At 45.3% G+C, this 21314-nt stretch overlaps 1 protein-coding gene across 1 annotated transcript in view; it reads right to left on the reverse strand.

Moving 5' to 3' along the window:
• Positions 1-21314, reverse strand: part of EPG5 (ectopic P-granules 5 autophagy tethering factor) — a 682187-nt gene that overhangs the window by 208987 nt on the left and 451886 nt on the right. Inside the window, exon 31 of the mRNA XM_086960335.1 lies at positions 7292-7505. Within this exon, the coding sequence (XP_086816461.1) occupies positions 7292-7505 (214 nt within the window). The remainder of the gene's footprint in view (positions 1-7291; positions 7506-21314) is intronic.

Below are 21314 nucleotides of genomic sequence, written 5' to 3' on the forward strand. Positions count from 1 at the left end.
CAGAGCTTTAGAAGCTAGAGCTGACGCAGAAGGGGTCAGGACGGCCTCATCAAAATTAATACAAGAGTATGAGGGTCACCTTCTCCAGTTGCAGGTAAAGATTGAGGAGTTGGAGAACTGCCAGTGGTGCAACAATCTATGGGGTTTTGGCATACCTGAGGGGAAAGAAGGAGACGATCCCTGACAATTTATCATCCAATTGTTTGTAAAGGCTTTTCCAGAGCTGTGGGATATGGACTGCCAAATTCAATGAGCTCATTGTTTGCCACTTCAACAACACTACTAAATCTGATAAAGCTTGCACTCAGTCACTAATGATATATATTGGCAACTTCCTATTGAGGCAGGCAATTCTTTTGAAGCCATATCCCTCAGCTCCAATTACAGTAAACAGAGTATGATTCTATGTCCAACCAGATTTCTGTAAGTCTACAATGGATAGACGCTGCCAACTTCAATAAATAATTGATCCACTAAAGGCAGTGGGCGTACAGGTCTTTCTCCAGGAACCAGACAGGCTGAAGATCCTTAGGGACGGTTAAGTCTAGTACTGCTAGACAGAAGATGATACTGCCAAAACTCCCAAGAAGTGGCAGGGCAAGAACTGGTGCTTTAGCTGCATTGCTCTGTTGTTTTTCTTTATAATTACTTCATGCTTTTCTCTCTCCTATTAGGCCTTTAGCTCTTATATGTATTTCCTTCTCCACGATATGCTGAGGTTCACACATCTTGAATATCGTTCCTTTATTGGGGGTGGCCTCGGGAAACAGGCGGGCGGGGTGGGATTGTGAGTACACTGGTGGCTTTCTTAGTGTTCCGACAGCTTGAGGCTGGGATGATTTTTCTCCATGGTTGGAATGGGCTTTTGTGTTTGTAAGGTTGCAAGTCACCCGTGTTGGGTTTCCTGCAATTTTGATTTCAGAGTTTTTTGAGAGGTCGGATGGGAAGCTGGTTGGATGCTTGGGTAGTCGGGCTGGGTGGGTGGTAATTAAAACTAGCTGCTACCATCACATATGTTTTAGATTTGCACACAACCATCATGTTGGTATGATAACAATGTCTGGCTCGTTGGTTATAAAAATACCACGGCCTGGTTAAGGTTAATGTGTTGGAATGTTGCTGGTCTTAATCATCAGCTCAAGAAGCAGCTGGTTAGTGACACAGATTGCTTGCCTAACTGAGTCTCGTTTGGCACACATTGATCGGTCTCTTTTCAGGCAATTTGGGTTGGATCTTGTTATCTGTACTAGCCAGTGAGTTCTATATGGGGAGAATGCAATTGTCTGCTCTAGACATTTGGAATACTCGATTCAGAGGACGGCTTCCGATTCTAAGGAAAGATGGGCGATTGCTCAGGTCAATGTTCACTTTAGAAAAATTACTTTTGTCATGACTTTTGGGCCAAATGTTGATGATCCTGTTCGCCTTGATTGGTTAAATCTGGTTTTATCAGAGTGGTTGGAGGTCTTACTTCTTGGAGATTTCAAATAAGCAGAGCACACTACTAATCGGGAGGCTAATCCACGGATGGTAAAAACTAGAGCTGTTATTCAGGATTTGGCACGGGTTCATGGATTAGTCAATGTGTAGCTTACTCTGTATCCCAAGAGTCCTAGCTATACCTTTTTCTCTGCATCACAGAAACAGTATTCAAGGCTTGACAAGGTTTTTACAGTCCAGTGGCTTATTCAGTTTGATATTATGGAAGTCAGACCTAGAGATGACCTCAGATCACAATCCACTTTTGCTGAACTTACAGTTCCCCACCTCCAGTAAGGAAGGGTGGGCTTTTCTTTTCCCAGATCTCTTTTTTTATAATCCTGGGCATATTGCCTGTATGAATGGTCGCTTCAGGGAATTTGTTCAAGATAATATCGGCTCTACTGCACCGCATATTAGCTGGGATACAATGACGAATGACATATGAGGCATTACTTTCCAGTTTATCTTGCAGACTGATAGATTGCAGAAAGAGGAGACTTTTAAATGTTGTACCCAACTTCAAGAGGCTGAATACCAGCATTACCAAACTATTAAGCATAGCGATCAAGATGATTCTTTTTTTTGTTCTCTACTAGTGAAGCTTCGCTGTGATCGAAGACTGCGTGAAAAAAGTCACAACCAACTATCTTAGACACAGGGCGCTTCAGTATGAGTACAGGGAAAACATTGAGCGAGTCCTTGCTCAACTAATAGCAGAAAGGAGAAATAGGAATGTAATTAAAATCATTAAGGATAATAATGACAGCATTCTTCACCATGGCACTCCAGCCATAGTGGAACATTTTACAGATTTTAATAAGGACATCTAGGTTCACTCATCATTCTTTGTACAATCCAGTATTAATGATTATATTCAGAATGTGTGCTTCCTGCATTAGTCCACTTTAGATTGCGGAATTAGAGAGTGATATTACAATCCAGGAGATTGGTGGGGCAATTAATTCACTACCATCAGGGAAGGCAGCTAGAGAGAATGCTATTCAGGGCATTTAGTCAAGTTTTACTTCACCTATTTCTGAATTTGGTGTCAAGTATCGCAAAGGGCTTGGAAAGTCCTGCCTCATTGAATCTTACTAGCATTATAGTGTATCTTAAATAAGAGAAGCCTCCAGTGGAGAGAGCGTCATACCAGCCATTCACATCGATCCATTCTGATGCGAACATTTTTGTTCGAATCTTAGTCATCAGCCTGGCTCCTTTGAGTCAGTCCTTAGTGTCGCCACAACCAATTTGGCAGTTGCCATTTTTGATGTGGCTAGTAACGTTGGTAGCAGGCTAGGTATGGTTTTGTTGGACGCAGAGTCAGCTTTTAATAGAGTTTCTCTGGTCTGCTCCATCTGCATATGATCCAGTTAGCCACTTCACCGCTCTTTTTAGGACTCTCTATCCAAATCCAATGGCTATGCTGGTTTTGGATGGGTACACCTATCACTCATTCAGTACTTACTGTGGCACCTGCCAAGGCTGCCGGTTATCCTCTTTATTATTTGTGCTCTATATTGAACCCTATTTAAAATATATCTCAGCGTAAACTGTTTGATTGCACCTGTTGTTTTTAATGGCATTGAACTTAAAATAAGCGCATATGCTGTTGCATACTACTCTACTGATCTCATGTCTCCTATGGAACACGTTTCAATTGAGCCTCAGAGGTTTGGGGCAGTTTCTGGCTATAAGAATAACCTGTCCAAAACACAAATTACACTGAATTTTCAATCAGACTCTCAAGTCCCAGGGACAGTCACTGCTGATACTTAGCTTGGGGTCAAGATCTATGCCAATACTGATTGTATTGTTTCCTTAAATTATAGACCCCTCCTAAATTCTGTTATCTCGAAGATGCGGTCTTGGGACCGCCTTCTAATCAGCACCCACAGGCGATGTAATATTGTCAAAATGAACATTTTACCCACATTCTTCCATCTTTTTTGGGCAATCCGTTTATGGTTTCTGGATCTCGTTAAGTGTCTTGAGGGGGCGATAGGCAGCTTCATCTGAGCGGAGTGGAGATGTCTGGTGGGTGTGAAGCAGGAGAGGCGGTGGTTGAGCTATGCAGGTTGGTGTTTGTGGAGGGCTTTGTAGGCGTGCATGAGGAGCTTGAAGGTGATTCTTTTGTTGATCGGGAGGCAGTGAAGGTCTCCCAGGTGACCGGAGATGTGGCGGGAAATATCAAAGATAAGTCTGGCGGAGGTGTTCTGGATACTCTGCAATTTCTTTTGGAGTTTTTGGGTGGTGCCAACCTACAGTGCATTTCCATAGTTGAGCTTGCTTCTGACGAGCACCTGGGTGACCGTTCTCTTGGACTCGGTGGGCATCCACTTGAAAATGTGCAGAAGCAGGCAGATTGTGTGAAAACAGGAGGATGAGATAGCATTGATTTGGCTGTTTCTTGAGAGTAAGGAGTTGAGGATGATGCCAAGGTTGCGCCCGTGGTCGGTGGGTGTGGAAGGGAGTTCTGAGGACTGCAGGCCACCAGCGGTCGCCCCAGGTGGAGGAAGTGGTGCCCAGAATGAAGACTTTGGTGTTGTCAGAGTTGAGTTTGAGGTAGCTGTCCTTCATCCAGGCGGCGACTGCCTTCATCCCATTGTGAAAGTTGCTATTAGCGGCCGTAGGTCTGTTGGTGAGGGAGAGAATCAGCTGGGTGTCATCGGCCTAGGAGGCGATATTGAGTCTGTGGTTTCTGATGATGGTTGCAAGCGGGGCCATGTAGATGTTGAAGAGGATGGGGCTCAAGAGAAACTCCGCAGCTGATCTCTAGAGGTCCTGAAGAAAACAGTGGTGGTTTGACTCTCTGGGTTCGGCCGGTGAGGAAGGAGAGGATCCACTAAGGCTTTGCAACGGATACCGACGTTGTGGAGTCTTGTGCAGAGGGTGTAGTGAGGGACAGTGTTGAAGAGAGGTCCAGGAGGGTGAGGGCTGTAGTTTCGCCTCGGACAAGGAGAGTGCGGATGTTGTCTGTTATGGCGAGGAGTGCAATCTTGGTGCTGTGGTTGCTTCTGAAGCCTGATTGGGAGAGGTCCTGGGTGTGGATTGTTCGATGAATTCAGTGAGGTGGGCAATGATGGTATTCTTGATTACTTTGGCTAGAAAGGAGAGCAGAGAGATGGGTCTGTAATTCTTGAGGTCCATCGGGTCGGCAGAGGGTTTTTTCAGCAGGGGATTTCCAATCTTCAGGGATGGTGGAAGACTTGATGGGGTGCCGACTTGCTGGAAATGTGGTGGGAGCAGGGATCCAAGAGGGATTCAGAGTGAGTGGTTTTCATGACCCTTAGGGTGTCGTCAGTGGTGAGGGTGGTCCAGTTGAGCAGGGTTGGCTGGGATCTGGAGCATTTGGGTGCGGTGGTTGTGGGTGGGTTGGATGGGTCCTGGGTTGCGAAGATGTCGTAGATATCTATGATATTGCAGTGAAAGAAGATGAAGAGGTTGTTGCAGAGGTCTTGGGAGGGGGGATGTCTGTGGCATCCGAGCTGGGTTTGGCAAATTATTTGATCACAGTAAAGAGTTCTAACTGTTGTGTGCGTTGGCATTGATACGTTCCTGTGTGGCAGTTTTCTTTGTGGTTCTGATGAGGTGGTGGTGTGTGGTGAGGGAATTTCGAAGGCAGCATGGTCTGCCAACATCTTGCTGCTCCTCCATCTTTTTTTGAGCCATCTACAGGTGCGCCTAGACTCTTAGAAAGCAGGGAAGAACCAGCCGTCTGTCTCAGAGGGCTGCTTGCCAGAGGGTTTCCTGAGAGGAGCCAGTGCGTTGGTGCAGTGCTGAGGAGCTGGTATCCGTGGAGGTTGGCAGTGGGGATTTGCAGAGGGAGGTGGGGAGTTGGTCTTTGAAGACCTTATTCCAGCTTCTGCGTGGGTAGTGGTGGGTGCGGTGATGTTCAGTGGGTTTGGTGAAGGAGAGGTGAATGCAGTGGTGGCCTGATCAATGTAGTTCAGAGGTGTGGCTGACGGAGATGTTGTTGCTTGCGGAGAAAATGGGATCAAGATTGTGCCCTGCTGAGTGGGCTGGGGAGGTGACCAGTTGTTTGAGTCGATGGTGGTGAGGTTTTCCAGTAGTGATAAGGGGTTGTGGTCGTTGAGGTTGTCCAGCTGGAAATTGAGGTCGCCGAGGAGGATGTAGTCCATTGAGGCGAGAGCATGGTGTGTGATGAAGTTGGCTATGGATTTGCTGAAGTGGGGACATGGTCCGGGAGGTCTGTAGATCAGGGTGCCATGGAAGAGTGGTGTTGGGTTGGTCTGGACCTGAAAGTGGAGGTGCTCCTTGTCGGGTGAGTGGTCGTCGGAGCTAGTTGTTAGGTGGAGGGTGTTTTTGTGTATGATTCCTTCTGCCAGTTGGTTGGTGTGGTCCTTGTGGAGGAATTTTTAACCATTGGTGATGGCGGTGGAGATGTCCGGGGCTAAGATGGGGTTCATCCAGGTTTCTGTGATGAAGACGATGTCGGGGAGATGGAGTCGAGCCGGTCCCATATCTCCACTTTGTTTTATGAGGGAGCCTGTGTTGAGTAGGATGTAGTGGAGGTGGTCGAGTCTGGTTACTGGGGACCATGCGTTTGATGGGTCTGGTGTGCAGTGGCAGGAGAAGGTGCAGTTAAGGCAGGTGAACGGGCCTTGGGTGTCATTTGGCAATGCAAGGTAGCAGGCAATGGTTCGTCCGGTGTTGAGGGCATTGAGGATGCTGGCATTGTAGCGGTGAAAGGCGTGGGGACCAAGGTCTGTGGCATATGTGTGGTCCATGGGCACAGACGGTCTGGCTATGCGCGCCAGTGGCGCGGACGCGCAGAGGCTGCCATTAACTAGTGGTAGGGGGGTAGGAGGAGTTGGTCAGCTAGGAGGCAGGAAGTGGCGCTGTGAGGGGGTAGGCCAGAGGGACATAACAGCAGCAAGGGAAGGATAAAATGAGGCCCAGAATAGGGGAAAAGGGAAATACATAAGAAAAATAGAAAATGAAAAAGGCTAGAAAAGCAGAACAAGACAACTCGAGACCTGGAGTGCAGAGGGGCTACAGCTACCAGGTGGAGCTGCGCGGCAGGGTAGCTACGGTTGCTGACAAGAAAGTCAGCAGGCTCCCATTAAGTAGTGGTAGGGAGATGAGAGGGGCTGGTCAGCTGGGAGGGGGCAAGCGGCGCATGGGGGGGGTGCAAGGACAGAGCAGTGGCAAGGGCGCGATGAAAAAAGGCCCAGACTAAGGGGAAAAAGAGGAACACAGAATACAAATAGAAAACGAAAAAGGCTAGAAAAGCAGAACAAGAGATGAGAAGGAAAGCAGGAACAGATTCACTGCTGGACCACTAGGGATGATGAGCATGGGAGATCCTGCGGGTGGAGGAGGGCCTTGATATTGGGAGCTGGAGCCCAAATGGGCAACAGCTACAAGGTGGAGCTGCGGGGCGGGGGACCTATGGAGGCTGTCAGAAAAGTTAATGTATTTCTTTGAGGTTCAGCATTTTCCATCTGTATTATGTATTTCTGCACTTCATGATACTTTTTCTCTGTATTAAGGCAATTATTACTTTTTTAACAAGTATTTATGTACGATGCTGTTTGCTTAACTTGTTTATTTTATGTCTGTGTTAGTTGATCACAAGTAACTTTAATAAAAATAACTTTAAAAAAAGGAAAAACATAGGTTAAGGAATAACAGCTATTCCTAATTGCAATACAATTTGTAAATGTGTTTTATACATTAAATGTAAAAAACTAAGTGCAAAAATGTAAGTTTCAATTAATTTTGACAAATTAATAATGTACCAATCACAAACAAAAAAAGTCTGTGGTTAACTCAAGATACTTACTCTGCATAAGCAACCTGAGGAAGTCACTGTAATGGTCAGGGAACTGATAAAGAAGTACTGAAGTCCAGTGCTTACAGAAAATATGGTTCGGCATTAAAATCTCTTCCTCTGGTTCAAGGCCACATGCAGTGATAGCCACGTGAATTGATTCAAGAAGTCTTGTACGTTCAGACAAAGGGGGTTTTGTAGAATTCAGCCACTGAGAAAGATCAAACTTGGGGAAAAAAAAGAGATGTAATGATACTTTGAATCACAAGACTTAATTAACTGACTTCAGTTTCAATATTGTATTATTAATAATCATTTAAATGACATCCAATTTCTCCATCTGCCTGCAACTACACTGGTTGCTCAAGTTAACGTTGCCCAGACTAATTCTCTCTCATAACATATTCCTGTAGATAATGTCCTTTAAGTACAAACTGAAAGCAACCAATTACAATCTTCACAATTCCTTTATCTCGCGGACCACATCAACCACTCATTGGTCATTATCAGTCAATAGTCTAGCTATAATTTAGGCTACAACCAAAGAAAAAAGAAAGGATATTAACTGTAATATTGATGAAATGGCGTGGACACCCTCCACATTTACATGTTGTTGCAATCAGCCATGCATCAGGAAGAGTCATCAGAGGTACTTGGTTCTTTTACATGTTAATTGTTAGAACCAAAGAGTTACCGTTCAGTGTGCACAATTGATGTCAATAAATATATCACATTTATATTATATTCACTTTAGAAAGTAAAGTTTGTATTCAATATGGAGAACACACTGGTGCAAAGAACCAAGCAATATCCTATCTTGTGTGCAGAAATCCTTTGTAGAGTAAAAAACAGGTAAATGGAGAATCAAATAATGGCCAAATACGAGCAAAGTGAATATTTAAATTAAGATACATTTAGTTGATGTCCGGCCCAGTTAGCAGGATGCTTAAGGTAATACATTTTAGCAAATGTGACTAGGAAATATGTTGACTGGGATTCATGCATCTGATTTACACATTAGGGCACAAGAAAAAACACAAAAGAATCAGGTTAAGGAGGAAGAAGCATCTAACGCAAGATACACTCTGCTTCCGTAATTGGCACAGAGGTAATCGAAAGGAGTTCAGCCGCACCATTCTCAGTGACTTGGGTCTCTTCTTAAAATAATAATGAGTCCCTCATGGTCCTCAGTATGGTCTCACCACTCCAGTACTAGTAGTCAATTGTGTCATCATGAGGCCTCACCTCCATCAGAAGGAGGAGTCTCTTATCTAAGAGACATGGTGATATCTGTGCAAAAGGAGATGAACTAAAATTGTTGCCAACCCCAGAATTGATACCTTTAATCATGAAATTGGGATGGCCACAAGGTTAAAAACAGGGAGACGTAGTGAGGACAATTAATTCGCCTTACACATCCAATGGTTGATCAGAAAAGTTTGGCATGTTTCAGGCAACTAGTGCCCATAGGTGTCGGAGGCTTTCTTCAGGACCAAATATATATCAGATCCCCATGTTACCTGGTGGGATATTATCCCCCTGGAACTCAGTGTTATATAACTCGGGCCTCATTACGATGTCGGGCGGAGTTTCCTCAGACGGACCATCTAATAAGGATGCGATTGAACACTTTGTTTGCATGCCTATACTTTGCAATGAGAGCATATATTCTGGCCGGAATACATGCTCCCATTGTAAAATAGAAGGTGCAGTTAATTTGTGCACACCGTGGCAGGCATCTTGAGGTGCCTGCCGCGGGGTGCAGGGATCAACAGGGCCCCCAAAGTAGAGTTCCGACAGCCTTTCTGTGTCAGAAAGGACGACAAAGAAAGGCTGTCAAAACCCGACATCGTAATCCCTAGGGCGGAAAGTGCCACCCTAGGGATTACTGCCCGCATTTCGACTGGCTGACGAGCTCTCTGAGCCCGTCGGAATGACCAATAGCATTCGTTTCCAACTGCCTCCATCATAATGAGGCAGTCGAAAAGGCTCTGACCAACGGTCAGAGCTGTTTACTCTCCGACCGTATCGTAATTGGCTCCTTAATAAGCAGTCATGTAGGGAAGTGTGTTGGAGTCCCCTGAAACATACAATACATCAGAAAAAACAAAGTCACTGGTATGCGTTGATTTTGTAACATATAATTTATAAAATTGTTGACATTACTTTTCTACCTGGTGGTGATATCTTATAGTGAGTGACAAAAAAGGAGGTACATGTTTCCACGAATCACATCTACTAGTATCTGATTTTTAAGGTGGGATTAACAAATGAAGAAGTGGAAAGATGCAGATTATTTGAAAAACTGAGGTGAATTAAAAAGCTCTTAAAACTGGTTGGGTATCGTACATTCTGAATTCACATTCCAGGGGAAGTCATTTCCAAATACTTTGTGAATAAAGTTAAGAGTATATGTACCCAAAAGAAAAGGTAGTCAATTTGGAAAATGTATAATGCCAAAACCTCTAAGGTATAAGGAGGGGGCATGACAATATATCTTCTTACTATGTGTCACAGAATTTATCCTGGTGGCTGCACAAACTATGAGCAGTTGGCTCCTTTGCGTTAAAAAGTGGTGCCTTTCATAACTATATATGCACTATTACAAGTGAGGCACGGTACATTTAGGATAAAGAAAATGTACATACATGCAGTGTTAAGCATTCACATGTGTGTTCACTGTGCATGGTGATATAATGAGTGGCATCTCTTATTGAAATAACTATAATCAAGGTGATAATCCGTCGTAGGGATGAATAGCATGAATATAATAGTACCATAAGGCTCTCAGACACAGGATGAGATGTAAGATTGGTGATGTGAAAATGCCTGCTGCAGAGCAAGCAGCCAAAGTAAAAGACAGATTACAGCCCATAAACCTCACTTTAAATAAGAGAATATGGAACTGCATTTTCCTTCCTCTTATATGTTTTCCTCAAAAAAATGGTGATCTGCAGAACGGAGATATTCATGGCAATATGTTTATTGTTTCCATGCTGTAGGTCACTAAAGGAAAGAGAATCTCTGCATGTTTCTACATAATCGGAGTACCAGCATTTTTTAACATGATTTACATTAATTAAATTAATCTTACTGCAAGAATTACTAACTGCTTTTGGGTTTGTTTAATTTTATGTTACAGATTCGACTATTTTTCTTCACGTTTGAAATGAAGAATAAAAAGGAAAACCCAAAAAATATAAGCAGATTGTGGGGAGGAGATGGTGTGACCATGTATTATAAGGAATAAAATATCTTCTGCTTTGCATCGCATAACTATTCTGAGACTTGCAATATCAGATTTAAGTATGGCAGAGGTTACTTTATCACATACCTAACACCAGTGATAACTTCTGTTACAATCTCAAATTCTTAGTCATCAATTGAGAATATAATTGTTCAATTTCCTCATTAGTTTAAACTGAAAATCAGAACTTGAGCAATATTATTCTCTATCTTCATAGTAGTTTTAATTTGATATAAATCTTAATGTTGTGCCTTCACAACATCTACAGTAAAGTTACAAACATCTATAGTTCTCCCAAATTTCACTGTGTCCCATTCTGATTTGGCCTTCTTCTCGGTCACGTTACTTATGGCCCTCAGTACTCCGAACCCCCTCACACACACACACCCACGGACGAAGCACAAAACCTTAGCATCATCCTGGAATCATCGCTCTCAATGAACTACCAAATCAACGTTGTTTCGTCCTCCTGCTTTCACACGCTCTGCCTGCTTCGGAAGATTTTTAAGTGGATTTCCGCTGAGTCCAGGAAAACGGTCACTAGCGTGCTCGTCAGCAGCAGACTCGCCCAAAGCAATGCTCTCTACACCGGCACCACCCAAAATCTCCTTAAGAAACTGCAGAACATCCAGAAGGCCTCCGCCGGACCCATGCTGAACATCCCAAGCTACAGCCATATTACCGGTCAACTGGGAGACCACCACTAGCTCCCGATCAACAAAATAATTACCTTCAAGCTCCTCACGCATGACTACATAGCCCTCCACTATGCCAGACCTCTTCTTCTACACACCCACCAGACATCTCCGCTCCACTCAACTGACCCTGGCCACCATCCCATGGATACGCAAGACCACAGCTGGAGGAAGATCCTTCTCATACCTCTCTGCAAAGACCTGGAACTCCCTGCCTCTACATCACAGGCAATCACCATCACAGCCTTAATTCAGGAAGGCTCTCAAGACCTGGCTCTTCAACGGAACCACAGATACCACCCACCCTGCAGCGCCTTGAGACCCTAACGGGTGAGTAGTCGCGCTTTACAAGAAACCTGAATACAGATTGTCCTGCTTATCCTCACCTGTCATAAGTGCTTTTTTCATTTCCCAACAAGCTTAAACTGTATAAATCTCTAGACCAAAATCACTGAGCCTCCCCTTTAAGTTCCTGATCTTATGCGCACTATGACTGCCCAATTCAATTCAATTCTTTATTTACGATTTGGAGCTCAAAAGAGAGAGATATAAAATCATGACAATACGATAAATAGCATGCTATAAAAGTATACATTAAAGGAAATTGAAGAATAAACCTAAGAATTATAAAACATTTGTACACATGATCTAATTTTTGTAGAAGCCACATGAATACTAATTGGATAAGTTCATAAAGCCCTAAAATATTAGATTTATGTGCACATTACTCCATTATGAGCAGCTAAAAAGTTCTCACCCCACCATAACAGAAATCCAAATTAGTACAAATTAATAAAGCCTTTAAAAAAATTTAAAAACTTTTGTACAATTTACTTCATTTTTGGGATGAAGCAGAAACTCTTGTGCCGCCTCTACAGATTTAGTGTTGTTCTTTAAAAACATCGGCCGAAAAGAGGCGGTGCTGAAGTAGCAATGTAGGACAAACAAATAAAACATGATTAAGATCCTGGATCCTTGAGTTATACATGTTATAATCTTTCCCCGTTTCAACGGAAGTGGACAAGTTTGCAATTAGTGGAAGCAAATTCATTCAAATAGTGTCAAAAAACGGGGTAGACCCTGTCCCAAATTCCAGGCCAATTACTTCTGGGCTACCTTGGGGTGGCAAGATAAAGTTATCCCCCCAACCATTTCTTCAATGTACAATACGTGAGATCTCTCTCATAACTAAAAGTGCTAGCAGTTCCCTTTACATAATTTTTTAATTGAGAGGGAGGTCAAGACCTCTTTCTGCAGATCAAAATGGCTCAGTGCCAAGGTAAAGTCTTGGGAAAAGGAATATTTACTCGGTCTGGGCCCAATTCATGAAACACCTCATGGAATCGTTTTTGCTGTTCTTAAGTTGAAACGCCACCTAATCATGCTGGCTAATCCTTGCACATAAGAGCTTGTCAAACCAAATTCCAACCTCATTGCTGGGGTTGAAATAGCCAAATTAAATTACACAGTTTACATATATTTTGACCTTCCATTTTCTCTAGAAAGTCCCATTTTGCCACATTACTCGATTCCATATCATGTACAGTGTTGGGGGACTTTCACCTTGAAAACGGAAAGCAACTGTGTAAAGTATCTTCACCCCATTGCATTATAAAAGGCACGTAGCCCACTTGCATGGGAGCAAGCCTTGGAGGAACAATAATCAAAGTTATGTTAAATGATTCTTATTAAGCGCACTAACACCCGGAGGTTTCATGGCGCTGGCTGAAGGGACATGTAAATGAGCAGAAAAAAATTTTTTTATTCAGAAAGGGTAAATAAAAAAGTCTTGAGAAGTTTCCTGAACTGAAGGAGGGATTTACTGGATTTGATAATCAGAGTGAGGGAATTCCAAAATTTGAGGGCAAGGAGAGCAAAGCGACGGCCGCCAAATTTGTGGAGTTTAAACTTGGGGGTAACAACCAAGTGATGGGAGGCTGAGCAAAGAGAGCGGGCAGGTTGATACAGAGTAATCAGAAATTTCAAAAAAGCAGGGCAGGAACAATGAAGGGATTTGAATACCAAGCAGCCCATCTTAAAGGCTGCTCTCTCCTTCACTGGTAGCCAATGAAGCCTGCGGAGCAGAGGCCTCGCCGATTGCCACTTAGGGATCTTAAATATGAGGCGGGCTGCCTGGTTTTGTACAACCTGGAGGCGGTGTGAAAGAAATCGCGGGAGTGCATGATAGAGGGAATTAGAAAAATCAAGGCGCGAAATGACAAGGGACATGACGACCTGACACAAGGCCGCATGTGGAAGTAGGTGCCTGATCTTCCGGATTTTTCGGAGTTGGAACATACACGAAGAAATCGTGGCACCCACTTGGGCCTAGAGTGACAATTCAGCGTCGATCGTCACCCCCAGGCTCCTGACGGCCTTGAGTGGTGTCGGAGGGGAGCCCAGGTCGGGAGGCCAAAACTGCGGACCCCAAAAAGCGACACTGGAACCAGGAAGAAGTAGCTCAGTCTTTCCAGGGTTGAGTTTTAATTGATTCTGATTCATCCATTGATGGATATGGGTCATAACGGCGTGAAAGTTGTTAGTCGCCTGAGGAGAATCGAGTGGATAGACGAGCTGCAAATCGTCAGCATAATTGAAGACGCTGACGTCCCAGTTGCGAAGGGAAAGAATTAGAGGGCGCAGGTAAAGATTAAATAATAACGGGGAAAGTGAAGAACCCTGGGGAACACCACAAGTGATAGGGGATTTAGATGCGGTGAAGGGGCCAAGACGCACGGCTTGTGATCTTCCCGTCAGGAACGACTCCACCCACTTGAGGGCTGTGCCCCGGATGCCGGCTTGTTCGACACGGTGGAGAAGGATGTCGTGATCCACCGTGTCGAACGCGGCAGACAAATCCAAAAGAACCAGAGCCTGTGGTCTCTTGGCGTCTGCGTTCTTTCTCAGGGTATCCATGACTGCCAAGATGACTGCTTCCGTGGAGTGGGCCGGCCTAAAGCCGGCCTGGTTGGACTCAAGGAAGCACGAGCTCTCGATGAAATTAGAGAGGCACCAGGTGACATGGGCTTCAAGGAGTTTTGACAAATAAGGCAGCAAGGATATTGGGCGATAGTTGGAAAGTTCAGCCGCATCAGCCCCTGGTTTCTTCAGGAGGGGCAAGAGAATGGCCTCCTTGAAGGTTCCTGGGACTGTGCCAGAGGTGAGGGAAGCATTCAGAAAGGGAAGTATACACTCCGGTAGTTTAAGACAGACCTCCCGCAATACCGCGGGAGGGCAAGGGTCCTCCGGCGAGCCCGATTTTACACGATTGGCTAATTTCGCCAGAGAAGGAGGATCCAGAATGGGAAATAGAGTAAAAGAAGATAGATTGCCAGAAAGAGTGTCCAGAGATGGTGATGGCTGAGGAGTAGAGGTGATAGAATTTTTTATTTTAATAATTTTTTCCCTAAAAAAGAGATTAAGAGCCTCGCAGGTCTCTTTGGACGGAGTTTGAGCTGGGAGAGTCCTGTTGTCCGTGGTCAGTTCATTCATAATCCTGAACACCTCGCGAGATTTGTTAGTGGCAGAGAGGATTCTATCAGAGAAGTGCTCCGATTTGGCTGATAGAATAGCCAATTTGTATTCCCTCCGAGCGGTAACAAATTTCTGTCTGGATGTCAGGGAGTAGTCCCGCCTCCAGATACGTTCCAATTGACGTACCTTAAGTTTTATTTGCTTGAGGTTTTCAGAGAACCACCGGTTGGCATTGGGGTGTCTGGTACAAGGGAACTTAACTACTGGGGCAAATTGGTCACTAGCCCCTTTCAGCCAGCTGCAGATGTTAGTGTCGATCCTATTAACATCCTCATAAGGAAGGGTGTTCGGACAGGTAGAAGCCAGGGTGGCTATAAAACCCTTGGGATCATAATTCTTCCAATTGCGTGCAGAGCCACCTGCCATTAGTGGGGGCTTAGTTTGCCCACTAAGTGTGATGGTCGTGTCGACTATGAAATGGTCTGACCATACGCATGGAAGAGTAGAAGGGGTTGAGAGGGTTATATTCGAAGTCCAAACCTGATCTAATATGTGGCCTTTTGCATGCGTCGGTGAGGTGACTTGCTGACTCAAATTCAGACTTGTCAACATCTCAGATAATGCTGAGGCATGCGCCCCCGCGTTGGTGTCATCAAACCAATAATTAAAATCCCCAAATAGGGCGAAACTGGGTAATGAAGGTAAGAGGGCAGTCAGCTGTTCGCAGAGTTTCTCCGCAAAGTCTGGCATGGGGCGGGGCGGACGATATAGAAGGGCAAAAGAAAAGGCCCCAGCTAGCGTCCCCAGGTTAACGACTAAATTCTCTGTTTGTAGAAGTGCCAGGGAAGAAGAGGAAATGAGGTGAAAACGTTTCGAGATAATGGCAGCCACCCCACCACCGGGGTGATCGGCAATGCGATCAGCATGGAGAATGAAATAGTCTGGGGGAAGGGCTGCCAAGATGTCAGGGAGAGAATTCTCCGTGAGCCAGGACTCAGTGAGCAAAAGGAGGTCAGGGCTTTCTTGTAGCAGCAGGGTAAAAATATCAGCCTGATGTCTGACCATTGAGCAGGTGTTTAAAAGTAGAACCCGAATGTAAATATGAGTCAGTGCAGGGACAGACCGGGGAGCCGGGGGGTCAGGCAAAAGGGGGGGGTTACAGGAAATACCGAGTGCAGTGAGTCTCCCTATGATGACTGGAGGGGGAGCCAAACCAGGTAGGTTGTAATGTCTCAATTGCATAGAGGTAAATGAGATGTTATGACTAGCAATATGAGCTTTATCCAGTGTATTACCAGCTACAATTGTCCCTAAATAAGGATATCATTTTACAAACTCCAGTTGCTCTAAACCTATACTCGAGACATAATTACTGGTCTTCCTAGACTTTCTACTTTTTATAATCAGTGTCTTACTCTTTGAACCACTGATCTTCAAGTAATGCAGAGTGGTTTACTGTGTATACTATGACTACCCTGGTTTAGAAGATGTTCTGATTATTTCCTAGCTTGATAAACAAAAAAATCAATATTGGTAATAATGATAGAATTCAAGTATTATTAAATCTCTTTATGAAAGTGCACTTGCCTGAGGATATTAAAAACAAATGGATCCCGTCTTGAAGTACAATCGGGTGAATGCCATATACTTCTTTCTATAGCATTTGAGAATATTCTTGATAATATATCCATACCTAGGCAGCCTTATGTTTATTTCCTAACAGTTAAATTAGATTTTTCCATTTAAATGTGCCACCCCATGAGAAGGGGACTTGTGCTTGGCTTGCTATTAAAAACTGAGCAACAGTTACAGCAAGGTATGTTCTGTCTTGGCGAATTACAATATTTGCCACCTGCAGGTTTAATTCAGTGTCCAGCTGTCCTCTACCAATTATCAGTTTGATTAAAAGGCAAGAAAAATCAAAGTTACTTACCTATAGTAATGCTCTTTCTCGAGAAACTCTAATTGGACATTTGTCACCTTGTAACTTCAGAATGAGGGTGTTTGGAGCCAGGACCAGCAGTAAACTGTGTACCAGTGCAGCTGTAGCAGAGGAATTGAGGAACAGCACAGAGCCAGAGGGGGATTAGGCTGATGCCGACCTTGGTCAGCTGGCAACAGAAAAGTACCTGCCAGCAGAAGTCAAACTTGCAATCTGCTGAAGAGTCGAAAATGGCCAAGGGACCTCACGCGCATAGGCTCAAGAACTGGTATTGGACATGGTAACCGGGATCAGCGCCTTTGAGCACAGACTTTGAGACTTCTCCCTGGAGTGGGAGAGATGAAGTTGCAAGTCACCTTGCTTAGACTTGTTGTTTTCTTTTGGACTTCTCTTTAGACTTTGTCTGGAATAATATGAAGATGGTGAACGGAAAAAGGAACAACCTTTGTGACTCTCTAGTGGCCTTCGGATGCATCAGGAATCATTAGTGGCAGGGCTTGGAGCTGTGTTTGTTGCCAAGACACCAAAGGCAGACATGTAGGTTTGTAACTGATATCTCCTTGGCAAAAAGTACATCACAACTTAAACACTGTAGTGTGGGATCTGAAGGGAACACAAGTATATCTTCACAAAATGAGTTCACAGATCAGGAAAAAAAAAAGACATGATTAACTGAGCTATATAATGGCTGCTCTTGCAGATGTCAGACAAAAGCATTGGGGACCAGACAAGGTCGAACAAGCATTTTAAAAAGGAGAATATAAATGCTGATATAAAAAAAGACAGGGACCGAGTTATCCTACCAACTTAGTACCCATGCACACCAGACCCTCTAGCTATAGTGTCTCACTTGCCTTCCTACTCACTCAGAGAGGAACAAGTGATTAGACACCTTGGAACACAACACTCCTGACCTTCTCAGGAATTGTGGTGATAGAACACACTCTTTTGCTCTCACACTTGTGCTTGTCCACAATAGAATTTGACAGAGACACAAGAAAAGTTTAAAATATTTATTTTAACTATTGTGCTCTAGTATGCAGTATACGTGCCACAATAAGTAAGAAGATGCCTAACACAAATACGGTCAGCATAATAAATAATCCATACATCCTAAAAGGAGCTGTCATGGTATTAAACAGGGTAAAATAACACCCCTCTCCCTCTACAGAAGCAAGGTGATTATATAACAGAAGATCTCTTTGTGTTTGCAGCGGATGCCATACTTCAGCATGCACTGATGAAAGTTCTACATCTCAGGTGTAGTTGCGATCTCTTCTGTGTAAACTCTCTAAATGTGTATTTGCGTGTCTGTGCATACCTAAATGACAAAAAGTATGTGTTCCCAAACAACAGCTGCATTTGTGTGTTTTGTCTCGGTGCTACAGCCTGACCAAAACAGAATAACAAATGGCATTGTTGTTTGACCTCGTCTACAGTGTTCAGACTAAATCCCAGGAAAGAACAGAAACCAAAAGCAACAACAGGTTCATGTGAAAGTAAAGCGTGGCACAAAGCAAAATACGTTTTTATAGTAACGTGTGCAAAGCAGAGCGCAGCCTTCAATGTGGAAAGGGGCGACCATTCGGTCCCCCCGAACGTATGGTGGAGTACCACGATCCCCCCAGGAAGCCATCTTGGGCGGGAGGCGAGTCTCGGCTGGTATGCCCGAAGCGGCGTAGCCGGGGCGCGCCTTTTTCCCGCCCTAGAATGGGCTGTCCTAGACACTGACGCGGCCGGCCACGCCCTCGGAGGCAGGCGGGGGCGGGTTTACGCCCGCCCTGAAGACGGATAAAAGGAGCGGAAGCCAAGAAAGCATCCTCTTGTTCCTGTGCTCTGAAGCTGCACCTCCCCGCTGCACGTGAGCTCGAGACGGAACGAAGAGCCAATTTTGAGCGTTGTAATCTTTCTTTTGTCTTACAGATATCCCATCCGAGAATGCCTAAGAAGGTCGGAAAGCGGGTCGGTACCGAGCAGATGCTCCGCATACTCATGAAGGAGATAGCCGATTTGAAGAAAAAGGTGGACGGCTGACGACGCCCGGGCAGTAATGAGGCAACTGCGGGAATCTAGGGAGGCTGCGAAGGCACCATCTTCTGTTCCCCCACAGGTTCCGGCGGCTGAAGGTGCAGCAGGCCCAAGTTCGGCGGCAAGTGCAGGGTCTACTTCAGGTAAGCGGCCATTGCCGATTGCGGGGGAGGGGTCTGTACCTTCTCGAAGGGAGAAGATTGCCCAGCATGTTCCACTAGAAATTAAGGAATTGATTTGGGCGGATAAGTATGTAAACATGTTTTCATTGCTTACCGACCATTACGAGATAGAGCATGTGAAGAGCCAAAAGGAGCTCATGCATCCGAGTGTTTGGCGCGCAAAGATGGCCGCCTTTAAGGTTGACGAGAACATTGGTACTTGGGGCAGAGCGTGGGGCATATTTACCTCCATCATGGGCGAGCGCAGGCCCGAGTTGCTGACCGAGTTACCTATTTATCAGTCACGTGTTATGGAGTATTCTGTAGCATATGGGGGCAATCAGTGGTTCTGCTATGACAATCTTTTTAGAAAAGCTAAGGAACGCGATCCATTGTTGACCTGGGATTGTTACGACTCCGTGTCATGGCAAAAAATGGAGAGTACAGGAATGTTGAAGGTACCATTGGTAGGGAGTAACGGAGGGGAATCTTCCCGCCAAAACTCTGGGACACCCTTTCGGACGGGTGCAGGGAACGAGTACCACTCGAAGCCGAGTGGCAACACAGGTAAAAGGGGGATCTGTTGGAATTTTAACAGAGGGAAATGTACGAGGCCCCAGGGGTCATGCAAATTCAGACATGAGTGTGGGGGGTGTGGGCAGCCATCTCATCCTGAGTCCTTGTGCAGAGCCAAAACGGGTGATAACGGAGGTAAGGGAGGCACCAAACAGGTCTGATATAGTCCGAGGGGCGCCTTTACCTACCCCGATTGATACCATGGCAATGATTCCTTGGCTCAACGAATACCCGGATCATGCTTCCGCTGGGGTGTTGCGAAATGGGTTCTCATATGGTTTCCGCATCCCAGTGGGGGATTTCCAGGGTGTAGCAAACTGTAAGAATCAACTATCGGTCTTGCAGCACGCGGCGGTGGTACAGGTAAAAATTGGAAAGGAGGTGACTCGAGGTCGTGTCGCCGGTCCATTCGATTTGCCACCGGTTGCTAACTTTGTTTGTTCCCCTCTAGGGGTGGTACCCAAGAAGGACCCGGGGGAGTTTCGGCTGATACATAACTTGTCAGCCCCACGTGGTCTTTCCGTGAATGATGCGATAGACCCGGAAGTGTGTTCAGTGCGGTACGCATCTTTCGATGAGGCCGTAGTCATGTTGAATCGCCTGGGGCCCGGGGCGCTGATGGCGAAATCAGACATCGAGTCAGCGTTCCGGTTGCTCCCGGTACACCCAGACGATCAGCGTCTTCTTGGTTTCATGTTTCAGGGTCGCTATTACATGGATAGATGTATGCCAATGGGGTGCTCGATTTCATGTGCCTATTTCGAGAAGTTCAGTTGTTTTCTGCAGTGGGTATTCACAAGGAAGACAGGTTTTCAACATGTTATGCACTATCTCGATGACTTTCTGTTTTTGGGGGCAGCCGGGGATCCTGAGTGTGGACAGGCTTTACATGAATTTTGTGTCTTAATGAATCGATTTGGTGTGCCATTGGCGCCAGGTAAGACTGTGGGTCCCTCGACCTTGATCGAGTTTCTGGGGATCGAGCTCGACTCGGTAGAAGGTTGTTTTCGATTACCCAAGGAAAAAGTGTTGAAATTCAGGTTATCCCTTGAGACATGTATTCGTGCAACAAAAGTAAACCTGCATCAATTGCTACAGGTGGTGGGTCAGTTGAATTTTGCCCTAAGAGTAATACCAATGGCGCGCCCCTTTTCCCGCTCGATTGCACAAGCCATGGTCGGCCTGAAGGAAGGACATCACCGCACGAGACTCTCGGCAGAGGTTCGCCAGGACATGCGCATTTGGTTGGCATTTCTGGCGGATTTTAATGGTCGAATTGTCTGGAACAAACCAGCGGTATCCTCCGAGGAGCTGGGGCTTTGGACAGATTCGGCGGGGGGTATAGGTTTTGGTGCCATATTTGGTACACAATGGTCGGCTCAAAAATGGCCGTCATGGTGGCATGAGTGCGGGTTGACGAGTAACATTGCTTTTCTCGAACTTTTTCCTATTTTGGTGGCCCTGAAAACGTGGCCCGGGGGTTTCCGTGATCACTCTGTGGTGTTCTGGTCTGATAACATAACCGTGGTTGAGTGTATCAATAGTCAGGCAGCACGATGCATATTGATCCTGAGACTGCTCAAGGAAATTGTGTTGTTATGCATGCAACTGAATGTACTGTTTAGGGCAAGACATGTGCCGGGGGTGATGAACCAAGCGGCTGATGCGCTTTCTCGTTTCGGTATGCAGGCCTTCTGGGGTTTTCTGCCCACAGCGGACCCGGTGGCGGCACCCTTTCCCGAAGCTCTCTGGTCTCTCGGTGCCCCGAACTACAAAACCTCGTGGGAGAGAGTTTAGCACCCAGGACGAGGAAGGCATATGAAGGGGCGTTCCGTTCCTATTGGGCCTTTTTGGGTACTGCTAGGGGGGAGCTTTGGGGTCTGGAAGAGTCTGTAGTGAAATTTCTGCTCTC

Source organism: Lissotriton vulgaris, chromosome 3_1, assembly GCF_964263255.1.
Source record: "Lissotriton vulgaris chromosome 3_1, aLisVul1.2, whole genome shotgun sequence".
Lineage (NCBI taxonomy): Eukaryota > Metazoa > Chordata > Amphibia > Caudata > Salamandridae > Lissotriton > Lissotriton vulgaris.